This window comes from Anas platyrhynchos, chromosome 3 (assembly GCF_047663525.1).
Source record: "Anas platyrhynchos isolate ZD024472 breed Pekin duck chromosome 3, IASCAAS_PekinDuck_T2T, whole genome shotgun sequence".
Taxonomy (NCBI): Eukaryota; Metazoa; Chordata; class Aves; order Anseriformes; family Anatidae; genus Anas; species Anas platyrhynchos.
In genome coordinates, this window is record NC_092589.1 from 22,673,764 (window position 1) to 22,696,051 (window position 22,288).

A 22,288-nucleotide genomic window follows, 5' to 3' on the forward strand; every position below is an offset into this window, starting at 1 on the left:
AAACTGCTAGCCTTCTCAGATATCCAATCCCCCGAGAAAGCCAATTTTCTTTCATGTCTGAACAAAAGAAAAATGTACTATTAAAATGCAATTCAGAAGTGATAAAAACTGCAAGTGGAGCAGCCGGCTCACAGCACCTTCGATGTATTCTCTGGGACACTGGGGCCACATTAATTTTTGTGTGCATGTGATGTCCATCCCATGTGCAAATTAGCATTACAAGTACCATAATCTGTCTTATGTGAGTGTCCTTTCCCATGAGTATACACATACTACTATAGCTTTGTATAATTTAAGTCTGCTAACTCAGTGTTTTTCTTTTTGCTAACTTTACATGACATTTGACTGTGGTACTAGATAGAATAAATTGATATAGCTAGGAATATTGTTAAATAGTTTCTTTTTATGAAGTGGAAAGAGAGGCATATAGTTTAAGAAAAATAAACAAGTTCACCCAAACAGTTGTTGATTTATTGGTTAGTGTAAACAAATCATTTTGTGAGTCTGTATCAACTGAGAAACAGGAAGAAACATATTTTTATCCCCATCTTTATCAAAAACGTGTTTGACTATAACTTGTATTGGGACTCTGGGTTCTGAAAAACTTTCACCTATTAAAAGGTTTTAGTTAACTACACCTATTATTGTGGCTGTTAAAGTGATATTTTAAACTCTTCAAACTTATTTCTAATTTTACCATGTAATATTTTTTCTGCACTTGTAGAATCAAGAACACCCATTTCTTTTTTTTTTTTTTTGGAATATCAGCGATGATAAGCTTCATTTATGGGATTTTCCTTCATATTAAAATGTATCTTTTTGCTCTCGTAACTCTCTTGCAAACTAAAATGGGCAGATGGAACTGATATTTTGTAGAATCACTTGCAGATCTGTTATATATGAGATGTCTTTCACCCTCCTCCATACAGTTTACTGTGGGGCCTACCCAGAAAATCTGTAGGTGTCTGCAAGCTTTATGAATATCTATCTTAAAACAACCTCTATAACCAAAGAAGGCATCTGGAATTTCACTGTTCAGTGGTAGTATGCAAGAAGGGAGTTCACCCTCAGTATGACTAAAGGTGAAAGAATCAAATCCCAAAAGATTGATAGTTAGGGCATACTGATAACTTCAAAGTATATGATTGGTGGATTTAGAACAAATAATTGATTTGCTTTGTGGTCTGCTAATACATGAAAGCCAACAGTACTATCTGTATAAGTTTCTATTCTGCTAAACTAGACTACAGCTTCTATAGCATTGGTTAACAGTTATCAAAGGATACATTTTCTACTTTAAGGTACAAAAGAAGTTCTTTCTGCTGTGGTTTATACTTACAGTGCTGGTAGGCTTGAAATGCATCCATCCTGATGGAATGGAATGATCAGGTTGAGGTTGTGTTGGTTGCCTTTTTGAGTACACTACTTGTAAGGTGGATGCAAGGTTCTACAGAAGTGAACTCTACTTTTGTATGGTGGAGGCCTCCACTGACTGGTGGCACATACTGCATTGCACATGTCAATAAGGAAAACACAGCAAACCAGTCCCTGTTCATTCCCTCTTTAAACCACACCAGTTAGCAGTGCAAATATAGCCAAAGTACTAATCTGGTAATGCAAGTGCGCCATGTTCTGTCTTCTTACAAGGCTTCATTTTATCTATTGAAGATCTCTATCACTTTGCTCCAAATTTTATCAAAAAGCAATTATCAAAGAAATTGCAGTAGCTCTTCCACAGTACCATCAAGATGGTAGAGGAAAATAGCAGAAACTTGTGTCCACCTCATTTTCTGCTTCATTGATATCTTATTTACATGATTTCTGTGGCATCCAGAGTAGGTCATAATTTTAAAATATGTTTTGAATTTCAGATTTTTGCCATTTTCTTCATATCATAAAAATGAGAAGTATGATCCATCAATTCATAGGTCAGGCAAATATGGCCAAGAAACTTATGGAATTAAACATTTCCGAGAAGTACAGCCGAATAAGTGGGTAACAGGCAAGGTAAGTCACTACAAAAATTAAAGAATGGCTTACTTTTTTAGATTGCTATTATATGTGAGTTTGAGCCTGATTCTGAGATCATTGAATCCACTGGGTATCTTTGGGCCATCAACAATTCTCTGACCTAGAAGGTAAGGATTAAGAGCATGTATAAGTACAGATCTGGTTATATCAGTTTTTGCAATTTTTTTTTGTTTCTGTTATGCCTTTCCTGATTTAAGACAACATATGGCATACAATATAACATATGTATATTTATTCTTACATGCTAAGCCTTTAGAAAATTATGGAAGAAAAATATTGTATTGGGTGAAAAAGGGTGAAAATGAACCTAAACAGTGTTCTAACATGAATTTGTGCATATATTTGCATTACTTATTTTTGTGTTAGGAATCATAATCACATTAAAATTTCTCAGTACAAGAAATGTATAGACTTGACAGAACAGTTCCAGCACATGGCCTCAAAGGGAGTAGAATACTTTTTCTATGAGAACAGGCTGAGAGAGCTGGAACCCTTCGATGTGGAGAAGAGAAGGCTCAGGGCTAATATAGGCTCATTGATATATACATTTATATCAATGTATATAAACACCTATGGGAGGAAATGAAGATGGAACCAGCATGATATATTAAAAAAAAATGATATAAAATTTGTTGCTCCTACTTGTTTTATACTGTAAAGGCGTTTCCAGTCTTTAGCAGTTTTTGATCAGGCTCAGATACCAATATCAACCGATGTAAAGGTATTTCTACTGCTTATCATATGTATATGATGCATATAATATAAATTATAGGACATAGCTTATACCGCTAAAATTGCTTTACTTGCTGTCTTGGATAGATTTCAGCCTAAATCTCTGTGGGTATATAGCTGTATGCATTAATCCAACACAACCTACAGTCTTCCAACCCCTGTTCTAAATTAAAATGAAGCTTCAGTTAGGAGCTGCTTACTCAGACAGAGAGATAAGAGGGGAAAATAGCTCTTTCTGACCTACCCACTTATTTAATGAGTCATTATTACTGTTAAAAAAAAAAGAAAAGAAAAAAAACCCTCCACCTCCTTTCTTCATTTTAATGGAAGAGGTCCTATAGGCAGGTACAAGGTCATACTTTCAGAACTAAAATTTCAGTGAATTCTGTTACTTTATTTCCCAAATCTAGTAAAAGTTTCCATACGTCAGGGCTCTGAACAAAATTATCTTCTATTAATTAATCACCAGGCTAATTGGCATGTGTGAAGATATTACCAAAAACAATCTGAGTTTTGCTTAACATGTTGCTTAACACAATCCTTTTTGGGGTTTTCCATTAGGTGATATTTATGTGAACACAGTGGTTATTACAACCTGAATAGCTGATAACCCAGCCAGGTTGTATACTTGACTTCTTAAAGTATTCTAATAAAGAAGTCCATCTAATCACTGCTGGTAAGAAAAATTATAATTTCTTCCAAGGAGGCAGTGCAGTGATCAATGGGTCAATGACCACTGAGCTGCTGAAGTATTATTCGATATTAGCTGCTTTTTTAATATAAACTCAGTATTAAAAAGTTTCTCTTTTTATGTACATGAGCGTGTCTGAGTTGTATTTCCTTTAGATTTTTATGTGTTTATATGTGTGCATTTTAATTCAGGTCTCAAAAAGATTAGTATGTAAATTATATAATTACTTTAGAAGCAAAATGAGCAACAATGACAAATATTGTTTTGTTATATTTCCTCTGGAAAATGAAACAGTGTTAGCATAGACTTCCTCTAAACGTAGTAATTACAATTGGTATGTGAGAAAAGTTAATAGTTCCTTTCATCTGGTTATAATCTGAAAATAATTCCACATAGATTTCTAAGAAGTTACTAAACTAAGGGAAAAAACAGTTGTACTCTAAATCTTCATTAAAAAGAAACAAGTTAAGAAATGGAAATATTATACTTCTAGTGAAACAATCTAGTTATCCTAGTTAACTACTATGAAAATATAAAATGCTTGCCTATTTTTAAAGTTGTATTAATATATGTCTAAATACCTTGAAATGCCTTTGATTTCTGTAAGAAGTATTGATATAAAGAAAAAAAAATTACTAGTCACTGTGAGTTTAATCTAGAGTAATAGGTCCCAGAGTAGCTGGACAGTCAGGGGATCAAATACGCTAACTATAATCTTTCAGTTGTCAAAACACTCACATATGTTCATATTTACTGAAGCAGAAATGATAGTTTATGGCCTTTAATTGGTATTGGAGTTAGTTTGCATATGCATTTTAGAAAACTGACTTAAATGACAGCATTTACTGTTTTCTTTTTTGGAAAATTAGGGACATGACATTTGAAGGCATTCCTTGTTGATAGATTCTTTCCTTTGATACCTTATTATAGGTGAATTACAGTACAACTGCATCACTGTTTCGTTATTTGCACAGGCATTTTGGCCCTAAACAGAATTTTATTATCTACAAAGCATAAAAATATACAGTACTGCAAGGAATTAATTTAGAGAACCTAAGCATATTGCACAGAACATAAAGTTGACCTTTACCGTCTACAGCTTTTGGAATGGAGTGGGATGTGGAACACATCATAGATTTAATGTGGCACAACGCTGTCTGCAGAAACTTGGGTGGGACTGTGACTGCCTGCCCATTGCACCCGATGATTGAATCTGCTGTCACCAGCATCCTGATAATAATGAACATTCAGCTTAACGACCGTGATTATGATTATCATAATTGATGTGCAAGTGCAGTGTGTGGGGATCATTACAGCTGAACTGTACAGCAGAGAAACATGCCTTAGTTATGGATAATTTTACTTTTATGCATTGATTGGGATAAAATATGCTTTTCAAGTTCAACAGGCCAGTGTAATATAATTTTAGGAAGATTTCTACATGTATGAATTGATGATTATGAGCTTCTTGCAAAACAGTCATTCCAGCTGTTTGTTTTGAATTGTTTCATTCCATTAATAACAGGAAATAAATAATTAGACGTTGAGTGGAAATCACTTATAGAGTACTGCCAGCATTAATCAAATATCAAGTTCAAATATTTCTGATTATGATGGCCTCACATAGGCAAGAAAAAATAGCACTTGTAATGCACCACCAACACAATTCTGTTTTTGTTGGAGAAGTAGAAACTGGGCAACAACATTGTCTTTTTCATTTTGTGTTGTGTAATTGCTAGAGCAGGCAACAGTTGTTATAAAAATTATACTGCTTCCATTTTTGCCACCAGAGGCAGAGGTGACAGGTTCACATTCAGCCAGAGTAGATAAAAGCAAAATCAACATCTTCAATCAATGTAGTTGGGTGGTGGTTGCCTTCAGCTGAGATTATATGAATTTGCAGAAGTATTTAATTAAATTGTACAATAATATAACAGAAAACCAGGTGTGTGTAAGTACTTTAGCCTGAGTTTATAAAGGACATTAGGATAATACAATGTATAGAGTTTCATTGATATACAGTAGGTGTAAATTTGTCTTTGTCTAAGAATTGGCAGAAGTGTCCCATTTGGGATAACAGACAATAGGAAATTTCTTGATCTTTAACTAACTTGCTTTCTGTCATAAAGAAGTTTGCAAGGATCAAGTCACTCTGAATGTCTCATCTGCATAATTCCTCTCACATTATTTTACTAAGTTTGGACTTGCTGTGATGCAAAAGAGTACTCCCTGTGGGTCCAGAAAAATCATGCTATTTTGTATAAAGTCTTTTACCTCTAAAACTTCAATAGCCTCAGCAGTTTTCATTCTTGCTCAAGTTATGGCACAAGTGGCATAACTTTATCAGGTAGGACCTGAAGTTCCAGCTATGTGGGAAGAATTACATAAGTGTATTACAAGGTCTGAAAATCTCAGTGCCTTCCACAGCAGGCTTGACTGTTCTACATGGCCAACCCATTCTCTTTCACATTCTTCTGAGGCCACTGTGTCCTATGGTTTTACAGATAATTTACATTTACATAGTATTACTGAAAAGGAAAAACTGGAGAGGGCGAAGTGACTTGTTCTGTTTGAAAACTAGTTTTATCCCACATGGGACTAACAACATACTATAATTATGTCTATTGGTCAACGTCATATGGCAGAATTGGTACACTACTAATGTTCTTCCGTCTCTATCTTATACTGAAACTTAACTAAATTTCACTTTAACTTGACTTTTCTTAATATTGCAGCAATTATAATTGAGAAAGTATAATGTATATGTGAAGTTTTAAACTTTTTCTCTCAAGACTGTGACTGTGACTCCTGGACAATTTTTAAGGGAGTTTGCTTGGTTTCTATTCCTTTTAATCAGAGAAGAAATATACAAGAATATTTTCTAATACAGTGTGGTATTCCTGAGGAATGTGGATCTATGTTGTCAGTCGTATTACGTGTTTTGAAACTTTTAAGGTCATATTTACTAGTATGCTTTGTGACAAAATTGCTTTGTGACAAAATGAGAAGAGCCAGGACACTTTCAATAAGAGTTCTTAGTTTCCCCAATGCAAATGCAACATGTTTTCCTAAGCAAAGCAGAATTGACGTAATGTGGCAGCTAGAAGTGACTCTATTGTAGGAGAATTATTAGGTGATCTTTTAAGAGTTTGCGTTTTACACTACCAATTTCCTCATGAGCCGTGTCAGGAATAATAAGGGTTGTTACCAAATTGTGTTGCACTTCAGCAATCTCCAGCCAATGACATGGCTCCTGTATAATTATTGCCGCTGGCATAACTTGATGGATCTATTTGGATGCTCCAAATACACCTTTAGTTTGAATTATCAGCTATCTGATTCCAAGGTAAAGTTGCTTTCCTTCACTTTGCTTCTTACCATACATCCTACACCAAACCAAACAATTTAAATCCAAGGATCTGGTCCTACAGCAGTGCATTCTGTATTATTCATAAAAAGTCAATATTCTGTAGCGTGTATCTCTCTGCTGTCTTCAGAACCCCCGAGAGTCAGAACACTTTGTGTCTTCTTGTGATAATTGGCTTGTGGAACTGCCTGCCTTCACATAGGGTGATTCTTACAACAGCATTACTTTGCAGAATTGTGAGCTCCTTGAAGCTCAGGCATTTAGCTACATTCCTGGACAGGTAGTGTTAAAAAAAAAAAAAAAAAAAAAAAAAAAAAAAAAAAAAAAAGCAGTGGTGCCCAAGCTAATATCATGAACCAGATTAATGAGCAAGATGTCTCTGAAACTGGGTAACAAAAAAAATTGCTTTTGCAAAGTCTACTACTTCTAAATTTTGCCCCTCTTGAGAAGCAAACATTCAGAAAGCCAAGAGTATGTCAATTAAACAGCAGGAACAGCAGACATTACCTCTGACCCACTGGACTAGAATCTCTTTCATAAGATGCATCCATTCAGACTTCTAGGAAAGTAAATTAAAATTTCAACTTGTGGCAGTTGACATAATGATTTTTCCAGATATAAGCCATCTCTTAAATGATTTTCTTAGGTGTAGAAAGAAGGTTAAAATCATGAAGCAAATTAAAATATACAAAATGACTACTGTTTAACTAAATGTAGAAAATAATGTGTGGATACTTAGAAGGATGAAAAGAAGGGCTGGAATAGCTTTCTGATGAAGGTTACTGGTGACTTACAGGGTACAGTGAAGAAGGAATAAAACAATGCAGTGACTAGGAAGAGTCAAACCATTCAGTTGGATATTTGCATAAAAAAGATACTGTCACCACTTTTCTAATCAAATCCATTCTAGTGGTTATTTGTAAGGGTTTGTCAGCAACTAGTTGAATATTTTATAAAACCTGATTTTCAGTTCTGTGATTTCTCAGTGGGAAAATTCAGTCCCTTGATGATGATCCAGGGCTTTGAAGAATAAATTGATTCAAAAGAGAAAATTAGATGGTCCTTATTATACTGTCTAACTAGCAATCCAGTGTCATTTGTCTGTAGGATGATAAATGTCTTGCTTTGCCTACCTTCCTCATTTAATAATGCAACATGTATGTTAGTGGCATAGAAAGAAAATCTTCCATTTCAGTAAGAGCTAACTTTAACTACTTTTTTTTGAGGGAGATATATGTATGTTTTTTACCTTCATAAATAATTCCCATTGTATACATTGCTTAAACATTTTAAAGCCTCTTGTTTAATGAGAAAAAGCTTTAGAAACACAGTATCTTGCCTAATTCCTTCATTATACACTTCAAGTACATTACACTAAGGTGTGGTAGAACTTTTAGTGCAAACATCAGTTGAGCTGGAAATGTTAATGTGAAATTTTTAAATTGATGTTAGTTTTAGGTGTTCACTATTCTGATGTTATTTGGTTTGTTGGAATTGCAAATCCTTGCACTAAACTGGGAAGTGCTTGGCTTTGACTTTTGATGACAGTTTTGGAAGGACTGTTCAGTATTCTTGGGATTCAGGAAATTTGCTTATACATCTGATAAATATAATGCATTTCAACACAGCCAATTAATCTTTATTTTGAATTTAAAAACAAAAATCTAGATATTGAAGTCACTAGCAAATACTAATGTAATATATCTGCAAAAGCTGGGGGGAAGTGTCGATCTGCCAGAGGGTAGAAAGGCCTTTCAGAGGGACTTGGACAGGTTGGGTTGATGGGCAGAGGCCAATGGGATGAGGACCAACATGGCCAAGTGCCGAGTCCTGCACTTTGGCCACAATAACCCCATGCAATGGCTTGGGGCAGAGTGGCTGGAAAGCTGTGCAGAGGAAAAGAATCTGGGGGTGCTGATTGATGCTCACCTCAATGTGAGCTGGCAGTGTGCCCAGGTGGCCAAGAAGGCCAAAGGCATCCTGGCTTGTATCAGGAATAGTACAGCCAGCAGGAGCAGGGAGGTGATCGTCCCCCTGTACTCTGCTCTGGTGCAGCCACACCTTGAGTGCTGTGTTCAGTTTTGGGCCCCTCACTACAAGAAGGACATTGAGGCCCTGGAGTGGAGCATGTCCAGAGAAGGGCTATGAAGCTGGTGAAGGGCCTGGAGCACAAGTCCTGTGAGGAATGGCTGAGGGAGCTGGTTTCTCTAGCTTGTTTAGTCTGGAGAAGAGGAGGCTTGGGGGAAACCTTTACAGGCTCTCTACAGGTACTTGAAAGGAAACTGTGGGGAGCTGAAGGTCAGCCTCTTCTCTCAGGTAACTAGTGATAGGACTAGAGGGAATGGCCTCAAGTTGTGTGAGGGAAGGGTCAGGTTGGAACTTGGGAGAAATTTCTTCTCAGAATGAGTAGTCAGGCATTGGAAACAATTGACCAGGGAGGTGGTGGAGTTACTCACTGTCCCTGGGGGGGTCTAAGGAAAGGTTGGATGCTTAGCGACATGGTTTAGTGGGTGATATCAGTGGTAGGGGGATGGTTGGACCAAATGATCTTGGAGGTCTTTTCCAACCTTTATGATTCTATGGAAAAGTATGCTTTTTTGTTAATCCACCTTTAGCTTGGTTGTGATGGCTAAATAGAGTTGAAATGGAAGTTACAAAGCTTTTCACAACTCTCTAAGATTGAGATTACCTATATAAGTATTCAAAAATGCCTCTGAGATATTAGGACTGAACCTCAATGCTTGTTTAGAAAAGGTATGTTCGTGGAGTTAGGCTAATTGTTTCATCAGGTAACAATCTGGCCAGTGATTAATATAATCAATATATGGATAAATGCAACCTGCTTCCTATTCCTTAGAAATAATATTACCCATCTTTGCAGGGAAGAAAAAAAAACACTTTTAAAATCTCATCGTTAAGTGCACATTGCTGTTGGGTTTACTAATTGAAGTCTAAGAATCACATTCTGCTGGCTTCTTGCAACAGGCACACTTAGGAGTGCAGAATGTCACATCTTGAAATGGTAGTTGAATGAAATCTTTCATAGCAGTGATCTATTATGATTGAATAGTTGTACAATTTATGGTGTTTTTAATGCCTATAGCTACTCCAAATAATAGGTTATGTCAGGTATATGCCCAAGCTGAGTGAAAGGCTGGACGTCTTTGTTGTTTTGAGAGCAAGTGTAGGTTTTTCTCAGAACAGTAAAATTCAGTGCAGTAAAATGTACTAGATTCTTATGGTGCTCTAGAATCTTGGAATAGTCTACATTACCTGAGTAAGGAAAAATCATAGTAAAATTGCATAGTTTTGTGCACTGGCATTGGAGTAAATGAGAGATTGCAAGTAAGACCGCTGCTTGTCTTAATGGTTTGACATAAGCAGCTACTGCTACTTTAAAATTTAGATCATGAATCAACTCTGGACTTGTTTGCTCCATTTTAATAGTAATATGTTATTCACTTTGGAATACACTTCAGTATTTATTCATTTAATGCCAATGAAGATCTATTTTCAAAATGCCCTTTACAAACACAAGTTAAAAGGATGTTCCACCATGATCAAGAATAGAAACTGTGTTCTTTCTTCTCCTACATACTTTATGGTTTCTGTTCATCTTAACATAAAATATGTATGGAAACTGAAAAGCATAACCACATAAGGAGTTATTTATGAACAAGTGTATTAGCATGCGTTAATATTCAAGAATGAGAGTTATGGAATTATTCAAGAATAACCTTTGCACTTCAAATTCAGGCTTCATTTTCATTTAAACAACCTTACAAGCTCTGAGTTAATATACAGGGGTAACAGCAGATAAGGTACATAGGTTAAGCTAAAAACTGTGATGCACAAAGTGTCTGTTTCCTAACTGTACTGTTTTTGTTTTCCACAATGAGTCTATCTGAGTAAGAATTTACATTTTGACTATGATAATAGGAACTAACAATATTTCCAGCCCATGGCCTTGAGTTTTGTTAGGATCTCTCTTACCTGTAGTTGTATGAAGTATATGAAGTATACTGTATATGGCAGTATAAGTGAGAAACATTGATCGTTAGCAACTGAATACCCTGCTTTTTCAGAGTGTAACTTGTTAAGTATGAGAGGCTCAAACTTAGAAAACAAAAGAAAGAGAAACAATAAAAACACTGCATATTAACAGACTTTGTACACTAATGTGAAGCTGCTTGATTGAGCAGTGCAGTGTCAACCATGTCTTTCTTCTAATGCTAAAAGTAATGCACATAGACAGAGTGACAATCAGAGTACAGCCTCCCATCAGCTGTAATTAATCTTTCAGTTAACAGAGACTAGAAAAGCTTCTCATCAGTCCCTTCTGAAGTCGGAGGCACCCTGTTTTTTGATGTTTGCATTCTGAGTAAAATTGTCCCCACCAGTTCTAACAAATTGAAACACCAGGCTAATTATGGCAGCTAATGAAGTGTGTGGAATGGTCACAGCTTGTCGTGAAACTGTTCCTTCAGCTCAGATTAGAGTTTCATCAATCACTTTTTTAAACTGATCCAGAATTGCTTCTGCCCAGTGCTTGGCATTTTTAATGCTGTTTCTGTAATTGTTTTTTTCCCCAAAGCTTAGGCTATTTTTTGAAATATTACAGTCTCAGGACAGGACTTACAAACTCCAGTTTATTAAAAAAAAAAACAACACAACATTTCATTATTACCTCTATCAGCTGATCAAGTGCTAGAAAGCTAATAAAAGAGGCAGAAATATAAAACTTGATATATTGCTTTTAATCCAGCTAAAGGTAGCAATAAAGCACATACACATATATGTATATGAATCATTATTACAGTGGGCTGGATGTATACTGCAATCTCATGAGACATGGTTTGTGGGCTGGATGGTTCAAATCCTACTGAAGGACCTAAATGAAATGAATGAGTTGGTCTTAGCTTATTTCCTAGTGGATTGTGGTCCTCCATATATCACTCAAAGTGTTTGTCATGATTTGTAGTTTTTGCAGATGCCCAAGCCTTTGGCAGCAGAAAAACCAAAATGTGTTGCTATTCAAAGTATTTCAGCATGTCAGGTCAAATCCAAAATCCTCAAAGAAGTATGGGAAACTTTACAGTATAACTGATGTTGCTAGTACACCATCAATGAATAAATTAGCATATGAAACATTTCAAAAATTCCTATTTCATTTTCATTTATAAGATAAAATAGTATTCAGCTATACATTGAAAGTTCTGCATAGACATTAAAGGCATAGATGTTAAAGAAATTATAATGCTAAATTCTTTCCTCAGCATATACAGCAGAATGTAGAATTTGGTTTTGAAGTTATACAGATTAAAAATGAAATAAACTTTTGCATACATACTACCATAGAGTATGTTTGCACAAGTTGTCACATTTACTATATATGACACGTATTTATATCAGAACCAAGACAGCATGATTTTAATTCAAGTGTGCTAAGCAATCTATTTGTTGAATTTGTGCTAATAACTGTAATTCATTTCATTTCTCTGAGCACTGTTGAAACTAAAATAATGTTTGTTTCTCTATATATCTCAAATGTTTATCTCCCTGAAATGTCTTAATCATGTGATATTTGGCAGAACTAGTTTCATGTCAGTGCCAAAACAAACCTGTGGCACGAGTGAATTATCTTTGATGTTGATGCTTTTCCTTGAACTGTACCAAGGAACCAGTAGATTTACAAAGGAGAGTAAGCAGTACTGAAAATTTTTAAAAAGACATGCAAAAATATGCTATTTTATATAAATAAAAGATGGGGAAGAAAAGGCAATAGATATTAGCCTAGGACCTATTGATTAGTTATAGCATTTGTGAACACAGGGTAGGAGATGACTAGTTTTCCTAGTGTTAGCAGATCTTCAGAGTAGTTGCATAAAAAGTGAGAAAGTCCTCTTTCTCCTGTTCTGTCATTTCAGTTTCTTCTGAAGGTAGCTTATATTCACAAAACAGGAAACTTGGAGTGTGCCACAGGAAAGTAATTCATTGAGAGAAAAAAGAATGTTTATTTTGCTGTAAGCCCCTTTGACTAATCATATCCACTTTTGGAATGAGAATGCAAGGAATAGGAGCAGGAGACCTTCATCACCATGAGGAACCCTCTTTGACATCTTTACTCTTCTTTCTGACATGCCATGAATTTTGTTCAAGTTCCTTTAAATATCATCCAGAAAAAGTACACCCTGCATGGAACATGACAGTGGACACATCTTTCTTATAGCTCCAACAGGCATGAAGACATCACCTCCCTGAGCATTTTGGCAAAGGGCTCTGGCAGCAGTCTGTGCAAGGAAGTGTATGCTTGGAATTAGACCCATAAAGTCTTGTGCACTCTTATCTCTGAAGTACTGGTACATACTTCATTACTTGTCTCTATTATGCCATAATATATTTCTATTAGCATTCAAAGAAAAAAAAAAAAAAAAAGTGAGAAACGTAGCACAGTATTTAGCACATCCTTTCCCAGATACAGAGAAAGCTTTTGATCAAGTTAAATGATGCTCTGTGAAAAGAGTAATTGAGAAAGTAAGCTGAGAAGGCAGAGTTTTTGTTGTAGAGTGAATTTAGCTTTTATAGAACTCATTTGATGTCACCAAAATAAGAATATATTCTCTTCTTGAATAGAGATGGTTGTTTTCAAGTTACTTCTTTTGTTAAAGCTAAAAGTTGCTTTCATAAACAATCATACACAAATTCTATAACAAAGCAATATGATATATACAATTGCACTCTTATTCACACTAGGTGGCTATAGAGCTCACCAATCATTAATTTTCCATGTTGTACAGAGTATCTAATAAGTAACTTTATTTTACACTACATTTTAAATATACTTTTTTTTTTTTTCTCCTTAAAAACAGAGTTGGTTGAAATCCCTGTTAAACTGTTTTTTGTTTTTTTTTTTTTTTTTTTATTATTATTATTTATTTTTTATTTTTTTATTTTTATTTTTATTTTCTTGTGGAGCATAAAAGACAAGTATAAAAATGATTCAGCAAAAAGTAGTATTGCAGCTGGGAAACACAATTATACTAAACTTTACATAACTTTCAAAAATGCTTTTCATGTTTCTAACTTACCATCTAGTGGGATCCTTCTTGCGATTGCCAATTCTTATCAATTGAAGATGAAGACAACTAGTATAGCAGACTCTCAGATGATAATAGTGTAAACTCAGTTCCTAACAAGTATTGTGGTGTGATGATTATATACACCAATATGTTAAAAAAAAAAAAAAAATCCTTATTCCAATAACATCATTATGTTTAGTGAAACTATAAAGATCAAATACATTGTGTTGATGAACCAGTCTTCTCCTTTTTCTATAAAGAGCTGGCTGAGCTCTTCACTTCAGTAACCTTTTTCTCTCTGTAAAAGTTCTGTTTTTTTTTCATTTGAAGTTAGGACAAAATGCTTGTAAGAATTGTGTGAGAAAAAAAAAATAATTGCTGTACCTGTCCCTTCTCACTTAATATTTTACCTATAGTTATGTAAATTGTCCTAAATCACTAAGAACTGGAAGTTTTTCCAAATATACTTCCCAGAAATTGAAGTAATTATTCATTACGTTATTCATTTACATATTCAAGTAAATATCTTTGAGCTAAGTGAATACCAACCCTTTTTTGTATTTAGAGAAACTGGCAAACTAAGAACTGAATATAATTAACTGTAATTAGATGAACAAATGAGGAGACTTTCTCAAGAAGGAAATGTCATTTAAATAACAATTTGTGACAGTCTGTCCTTCTGTGTTACTATAGAGAAATGTTGCTTTAAATCCTTGCTTTACTAGTACAGTATATCCTCTCAATTTAGAAAGGTTTTCAGGCATTTCTGATGCTTGCTATGCAGAGTGAGATATAAGAAAATGTACTGCATACTTGGCTGGATGTACCATATAAAAACACTGATCCTACACATGATATAATAAAAAGTTAGGCTTAATCTTATTGTTCAGTTGCTACTTATAAAGGTGCTAAGGTATTAAAAGTACTCCTACTAAAGTGGGAGACTCATTTCTCTCAAAAAATTTGCATCAAAATGTGAATTTGAGTCTGAAAACCTTGAATATATCTGATAATAGAGATGTTCAGAAATATCTAGTGCATGTTGATATTGGAAAAACAAACTATATTTACTAATATGCTAGAAGTTACTCTGTACAACACAAGATTTCCTAAAAATCTAAGGAAATTTTAAAGTCTAAAGTTTCTCTTTTTTTTTTTTTTCCAGTTTATTGTAAAGTTTTAAAAGCATATATACATTTTTTTTCTTATAACTAAAGTAAAATATAATATACATATATATATATATATTTTTTTTTTTTCTGATGAGATTTAGATTCAAAATTTTTCCTCCTTAATTCCTAGTGGCATGATTTTGGCAAATTAGAGGTAGTTGCAACTTGATCTTGGCAGGTTAAACATCTTTTGGATATAGTCCAGCAGGTTAAAAGTGGTTCTGAGTTTGTCTTGGCAGTCAGCGCTTGGCACTGACTTAATTTTCTACTGGAATCAGAATGTTATGGTTGAACAGATTAGACAATGAAAGGGGCAGCTTATAAATGGCATAAGTCAAGATACTCATCCCTAAGTGCATTATTTTCTAGTGCATGTCCTCTTGCTAGCAGAATGTGTGTGATGGACAAGATAAGGAATAGTTTTAAAAATATGCCCACTATAATAAAACTGTGTCCTTTAATTTTCGTCAGATGCTTTTAAAGCTCTGTACATTTTCTGTACATTGGAATGTAGTTTTAGGTGTAGTTCTATCTCAGATTTAGTAACTTCATAACTTTATACGTTACTCATCAGTGTATTTTCATACCCAATAAAATGTTATTTATGCATCTTAAATTAAGATGAACATCTACTCTCCTCTTCAAAAATATATATAGTTTTTTAACACCCTGCAAGAAGTAGAGATTTGCATAACAATAGCAAATAAACACCTCTTGGGATTCTGAGTACTAACAACTATTTTCAAGTGCACATTTGCTTTTTAGCCCAGTTTCAGTAAAGTTCAAGGGTATCCAAGTATGAAATAGCTTGAGGAGAAATTCACATTGCTTTCTTAATTCAATTTACTTGTAAAAAATAGAATAGGTCAAAAAAATATAATATTATCTTTAGCAATTTTGGTTCAAATGCAGACATTAGGCAGAACAGAATTTGGGTGATGTTGTTTCATAACATTGAACAAAGTACCACATGCACTATAACTTTGTGTAGCAAACTATACTTATAATATTGATACTGACTCTGAATATGTCTAAGAGTACCTGAAAAGTGTCTACATAAAGGTTATTTATTCTTTCTCATTAATTAGCTTATGTATGTATATACATACATAAACTCATTATCTACATAGTAACTTATAAAGAAGAATTCATATGTGTATATATTTAAGCATCACAGAGCTAGAACATGTCTGGGAGGGAGAACCAGGAAGTGTCTGGCTATCAGGTCATCCATAAATGGACTAAATGAGCTTAGAAGGTATAGTTGGGAATTCTACCCTTCCTTCCTATTGGGCAACTGCAGTCAGTGTAGGGTACTAAGTAAATTTAATGAATGCAAATTCAGATCACAAATCTTCATTGCTGGTTATACTGTACATGACAAAAAGGACAAGCTTGCTTCAGATCCCAGATTAATTTTAGAGAAACAAAACTTAAGAAAAATAATTAATTGGACCAAATACTTCTCATTTTTTTCTTTGTCCTTCATTACACAAAACTTTTATCAAAGACAAGAAATAACTTGCCTTTGCTTGTGAGAAAGCACAGTAGGGTATGAAGTAATCCTTAATAAACACAGATATTGAAAAATATGTTGTTCATTCAGTAATGTTTGTGTTTTTCTGTAGAATGGCTCAAACCATTGTGTTCTCAAAAGGATTGTTACTTTCTATCATGCCATAGCTTAATTTTAGCCACTATGGAAGGGTATACTGGGATATGCTTTTCTTCCTTTGTTTGAGGTGCTTCTAACCATATATGAGCAGAAATAGACTCTTTTCAAGGATAGAACTCCTCCCCTTTCCTACCTTGCACTGATGAGAAGAACAAAAAGTTTTAGATCTTGTCTTGCATTAGCCAGTTATCTCTAAAGCACCAATTAATGCAGCTTACCTGCTAAGCTAAGAAAGAAAACTTCAGCGAGCCCAGATTAGTAGCAGAATGCTTCCTCCTCAGAATATTAGAGGAAGTGAGGAATAGAGTTACAATTTCCATGTTTGACTGTCACAGAAAAGCATAGACTGTTGTGCTGTTCATACTGGACATATCATACAGGAAGTATGAAAAACCTGTATGTTTATCAGACGTGTTTTTTTGAATTCATGAGCCAGAACATTTCATAATTTCTGGCAAACTGTGTTTGATTTTGGTTTCATTATTTATAATTCCAAAAGATTTAAAGTGTAAAAGCCAGTAGTAATTGTAAAGCTCCATGAAAATTTAAGTATAATAATAATTAAATGTTTCTTATATAAATTATATAGCAATTAATTTTTTCTGCCTCTGTTTGGAAGATAGGATATTAAAATGGTGTTGTTAGATCTCCTACTGTGAACATAATTTTCTGATTTGTTTTTACAACACATTATAATAATGTCAATAAAAGATTAAAACTAACGAGTAGAAAAAAAACTTGTCTGATGTAAGTGTAACACAGAAGGTTATAAAGTTCCCTTTTATGATGTCTATGCAATATCATTTTATCTTGAGATCTAATGGCAAGTTGATTCAAAGGGTAAGACTTGCTCTTACAAAGTCATTAAAGCAAGTATAAAATTGTCTTCTACCATAGTCACCCAGTCTTTTTAAATCAAAGAGTTTTATTGTTGTTGATGTTGTTTGCATTCACAGGAGATAATTAGGGAAGGCGTTAGACATCACACTCAGAGCCCTCAACAATCATAAACTTCAATTGAAGAAAAACAACAACAGCAACAAAAAAAAAACATTTTAGGAGGGAAATTGTCGAGAATGGAGGGAAACAGTTTCATAACATCTTAGGTCAGTTTGACTGTTATTGTGTTGATCAACATGATATGGAGATGATGTTTTCCAAGTTTTCATGGAAACACTGTGTTGTTTTTTTTATCATTGCACTTACCCAAAAGAACATAGTGTAGTGGGTTTAGAATAGGTTATGGTAGTAGACAGTCCAAGTGGGAAGATGCTGACTCCTTTGCTTTTCCTGCCTGTACTTTGTTGACAGGCTGAAGTAGGGAAGGGCATAACTTTACCCCCTTCATCACAGCAGTGGTCACTTGTCTACTATAGTTCAGGGATCTCCGATTAAGCATGCTTTTCTCTGCAAGTCAATACCTCTGCACTGACACAATGAGATCCAGTCCCTAAGGCATGATCCAGGCTTTTGTTATTATCTCTTTTTTGATGGGGCTAGTTGACCTAATTGGTTAACACATTAGCTTTTCAATTGTATAGCCTTAAGCCACAGAAGACCTATTCCTCATTTTTGGAAAGCAGAACTGGCAATCTGTGCCCACTAGCCACAACAACAACAACATAATAAAAAACAACCAAAAAACCACCACCACCACCAACAACAATAAAAAAAAAAACACAAAAAAACAGAGCTATGCCAAAAAACTATATCCTGAAGTTTATGTCTAATTAGCTATTGAAGCTATGCACAAGAAATAGGTTTTGTTGCCCGTGGGGAAGAAGCCATTATTAATGTCCCAGCTCATATCTCTCAATAGGTCTTATGAGCAATGCTGCTTAAAGAGTCTTAATGTACAACAGGGAATTAAAAATTATACTACCCCTTTCACTAACTGAAATATTGTAAACTTGTTTCACTGGGGCCAGGATTGGTGTCAATGTACTTTGTGTGAAAAGTGCAATAGAAGCATTAGTATTTGACAGCCCTGGTTGAAATAAGTGAAATTAATGGAGCTCTTTTCATATACGACAAGGCCATGGCACCCCTTTCATGCTGCTTACAGACAGGGAAAAGTCAATACTTTTTTATTACTTGATGCTGACCTACATTCTGCACTACAAGTGCCAGGCCCACTAATTGGTTTCAGTTGTAAGAAAAGTTTGCCCCAAAGAAACACTGGAGCAGATAAATCAATCTTTTTTAGGGTAGCTTAGTGGGTTTTGAGCACTTGAAATGACATTTGTGTTGTATTGACAGAATGGGTTGTTACACTCATTTTGTCATGTCAGAAGGCCCTGTAATAGTTGGAAGTATTGTTAACCAGTATTGATAAATTTGCTAAGAATAAAAGTTAGCTGGATCAACGTTTCACTTGAGTAACAACTTGCCATTTCTAGTTTGCTTCCTTGTTATAGACCTCTGTGCCTGTTAATAGGTCAAGAGGCTTACAATGACAGTTCAATTTAAAACTCTAATTTTACTATTACAAGAATTAGGATCATAGGGAATACTTAAATATGGCTGCTTAGTTTTAAACAGAGAGGGCTGTAGACTATGGCTGTACAATGGCAGTGCTGCCTGATTTTCAAATCAGGTATGCACATGAGCTTTGTGCTAGTATTATGGAAAAAGTGAGATGGCACAGAGTGCCTGCCATAAACTACGGACATTGCTACAGCATTTTTTTTTGTTGTTTTGTTTGCTTGTTTTTCAGAATTTCTCATTGAATTTTCTAAAATCTTGTAATTTATCTGTAGATATTGATTTCAAATTAGGGAAAAGTGAGTTTTGTTCCCTGTTTTTACTATTCAGTAGCATGAAGATAAATCTATGATTCTAACAGCTGTGCCCACTTTTCAGTTATTCCTTCTGCCTTTGATTCCTAACAGAAATTACGTACAGTTGTAGGTCTCTACAGGAGCAACAGATATCCCAGCACTCAAAAAAAGTTCTGAGATCCAAACTTTGCATGGATTGTTTTAACATTGCATAGCACATGACATCATGTTTGACATCATGCAATCATACCACATTTTCTATATTTTTAGACTGTCTCAGAAACGAACTTTGTGCTCTGAACCAACACTACAGGGATAATACTGCTGTAGTGAGGTGGGGTTTGGTCTGTTCTCCCATGCGCCTGGTGACAGGACAAGGGGGAATGGGCTGCCATTGCGCCAGGGGTGTTTTAGGTTGAATTTAGGTTGAAGGAAGTACTTCTTTACTGAGAGGGTTGTGAGGCATTGGAATGGGCTGCCCAGGGAAGTGATGGAGTCACCATCCCTACAGGTCTTTAAAAGACGTTTAGATGTTGAACTTAGTGATATGGTTTAGTGGAGGACTTGTTAGTGTTAGGTCAGAAGTTGGACTCGATGATCTTGAGGTCTCTTCCAACCTAGAAAATTCTGTGTGATTCTGTGTAATACTTTCCTTTAGAGAGGTTACACAACTTATCTTTGAAGCAGTTTTTCATGCTACTTTTCCTAACCTATGAAGGAACTCTACATTCATACAACCGTATGCAACAATTTTAATTTGTGTAACCAGATCTCTATTTATACAATCATAGAATCATCTAGGTTGGAAAAGACCTTCAAGATCATCTGCTCCAACTATGAACCTGACCTACCAAGCCCCATCAATAAACCATTCCCCTTAGTGCTGTGTTCATACGTCTTTCATCATAGAATTATAGACTCATTTAGGCTGGAAAAGACCCTTATGATCATTATGTTCAGCCATTACCTAACACTACCAACTCCACCACTAAACCATGTCCCTAAACACTACATCAGTATTTCTCTTAAATACCTCTACTGATAGCAACTCCACCATCTCCCTAGGCAGCCTGCTCCAACCTAAGCAGCTTTTCTGTAAAGAAGTTCTTCCTGATACTCAATCTAAAACTCCTGTGGCACAACTTGAGGCTGTTGTTTCACATTCTGTCACTTGTCACTTGAGAAAAGAAACTTACAACCTCCTCGGTGCAACTTCCTTTCAGGTAGCTGTAGAGAGCAATAATGTCTCCCCTCAGCCTTCTTTTCTCCAGGTTCAAAAATCCTAGTTGCCTCAACTGCTCCTCATATTTCTTGTTTTTTAGTCCCTTCACTAGCTTCACTGCTTTTCTCTGAAGATATTCCAGCAGCTCATTATTTTTCTTGCAGTAAGGGGTGCAAAACTGAATACAATACTCAAGGTGTAATCTTACCAGTGCAAAGTACAAGGGGACAATCACTTCCAGAGTCCTGCTGGCCACATTATTTCTGGTGCAGATCAGGATGCCATTGGCCTTCTTGGCCACCTGGACACACTGCTGGCCCAGCTGGCTGTTGGCCAGCACCCCCAGGTCATTTTCTGCCAGGCAACTTTCCAGCTACTCTTCCCCAAGCTTATACCACTGCATGGGGTTGTTATCACCCAAGTGCAGCATCTGGCATTTAGCCTTGTTGACTGCCATGTAACTGGACATGGCCCATCGATCTAGCCTGTCCAGATCCCTCTGCAGAGCTTTCCTGTCCTCATAGCCTCCTCTCCTCCAGACTAAACAACGCAAATTCCCTCAGCTGCTCCTCATAACTCTTGTTTTCTAGTCCATTCAGAGCTTTGTTGCTCCTCTCTGAATATGCTCAAGCAACTCAATATCCTTATAGTGAGGGGCCCCAAAATGGACAAAATACTCAACAAAATGAAAAAAAAAAAAAAAAAAAAAAAAGAGAAAAACTATGCGAGATTATAAGGCAGAAACTAGTTTATTGTAAGCTTATTGTTCCAAGTTTGTCATGTGCTTATCAGCTTTGTAATTATTATGTACCCGATAGATTTGCTGTAGAAAGATATCTGAAGTGTGTATAGAGGAGTGTGTATAAATGATTGTAACAATGCTTTCTGGACTTAACATATGTGAGTGGATATGCTGCTGCCGTTTGCCTCTCCCTACTTTGGACTGAAGTAGTTGACTTTCCACTTCATTACATTTCTAAGATGATACTTCCTAACTCATTCCAAAGTGAATTTTTATATTACAAGAAATTGCACTATACACTCAAGACTGTTTGGAAAGAAACATTTTTAGTGCAAATTCATCAACAGAAATATGAGGCAATTTTTAAAGTCCTTTAAGCTGATACTCATACGTGCATGTATAGCTCTACAAGCTTTGGTTGGTTTGCCCCTGTTGTTTTTGTCTGTACGTTGTGTTTGTATTTATGTATGTCCACATAATCAGATGCAAAATTTCTTTAGAATTTGCTTTAGTAATAACATTTCAAAGATACTGTATAAACATTTGACATGTCAAATCTATGACATCAGAGCGTGCAAATTGAGACAAATCTTTGGTGGTTTTATGTCACCTTTTTTACTCCGTTGTTTGGAACTGATGAGCATACATGACAGTCAAGTAGTCAAATATATGTAAAGGGTCCATAGGTCTTGTTAAGCTTTGTCAGTTAGATTAAGTCACTTACAATTTGATAGAGTAAAAAGACTCAAAGCTTGACAAGTTTAAAAAGGAAGTGTTGCATTAACTTGTTTTGGGAA

At 35.3% G+C, this 22,288-nt stretch overlaps 1 protein-coding gene across 3 annotated transcripts in view; it reads left to right on the plus strand.

The window, feature by feature from the left end:
- The window catches only part of SPATA17 (spermatogenesis associated 17), a 96,217-nt gene that overhangs the window by 69,427 nt on the left and 4,502 nt on the right, over window positions 1–22,288 (plus strand). For all 3 annotated transcript variants that reach the window (XM_027453745.3, XM_038176578.2, XM_038176577.2), the window contains one exon: window positions 1,872–2,007. In XM_027453745.3, coding sequence (XP_027309546.1) covers window positions 1,872–2,007 — 136 coding nt within the window. The remainder of the gene's footprint in view (window positions 1–1,871; window positions 2,008–22,288) is intronic.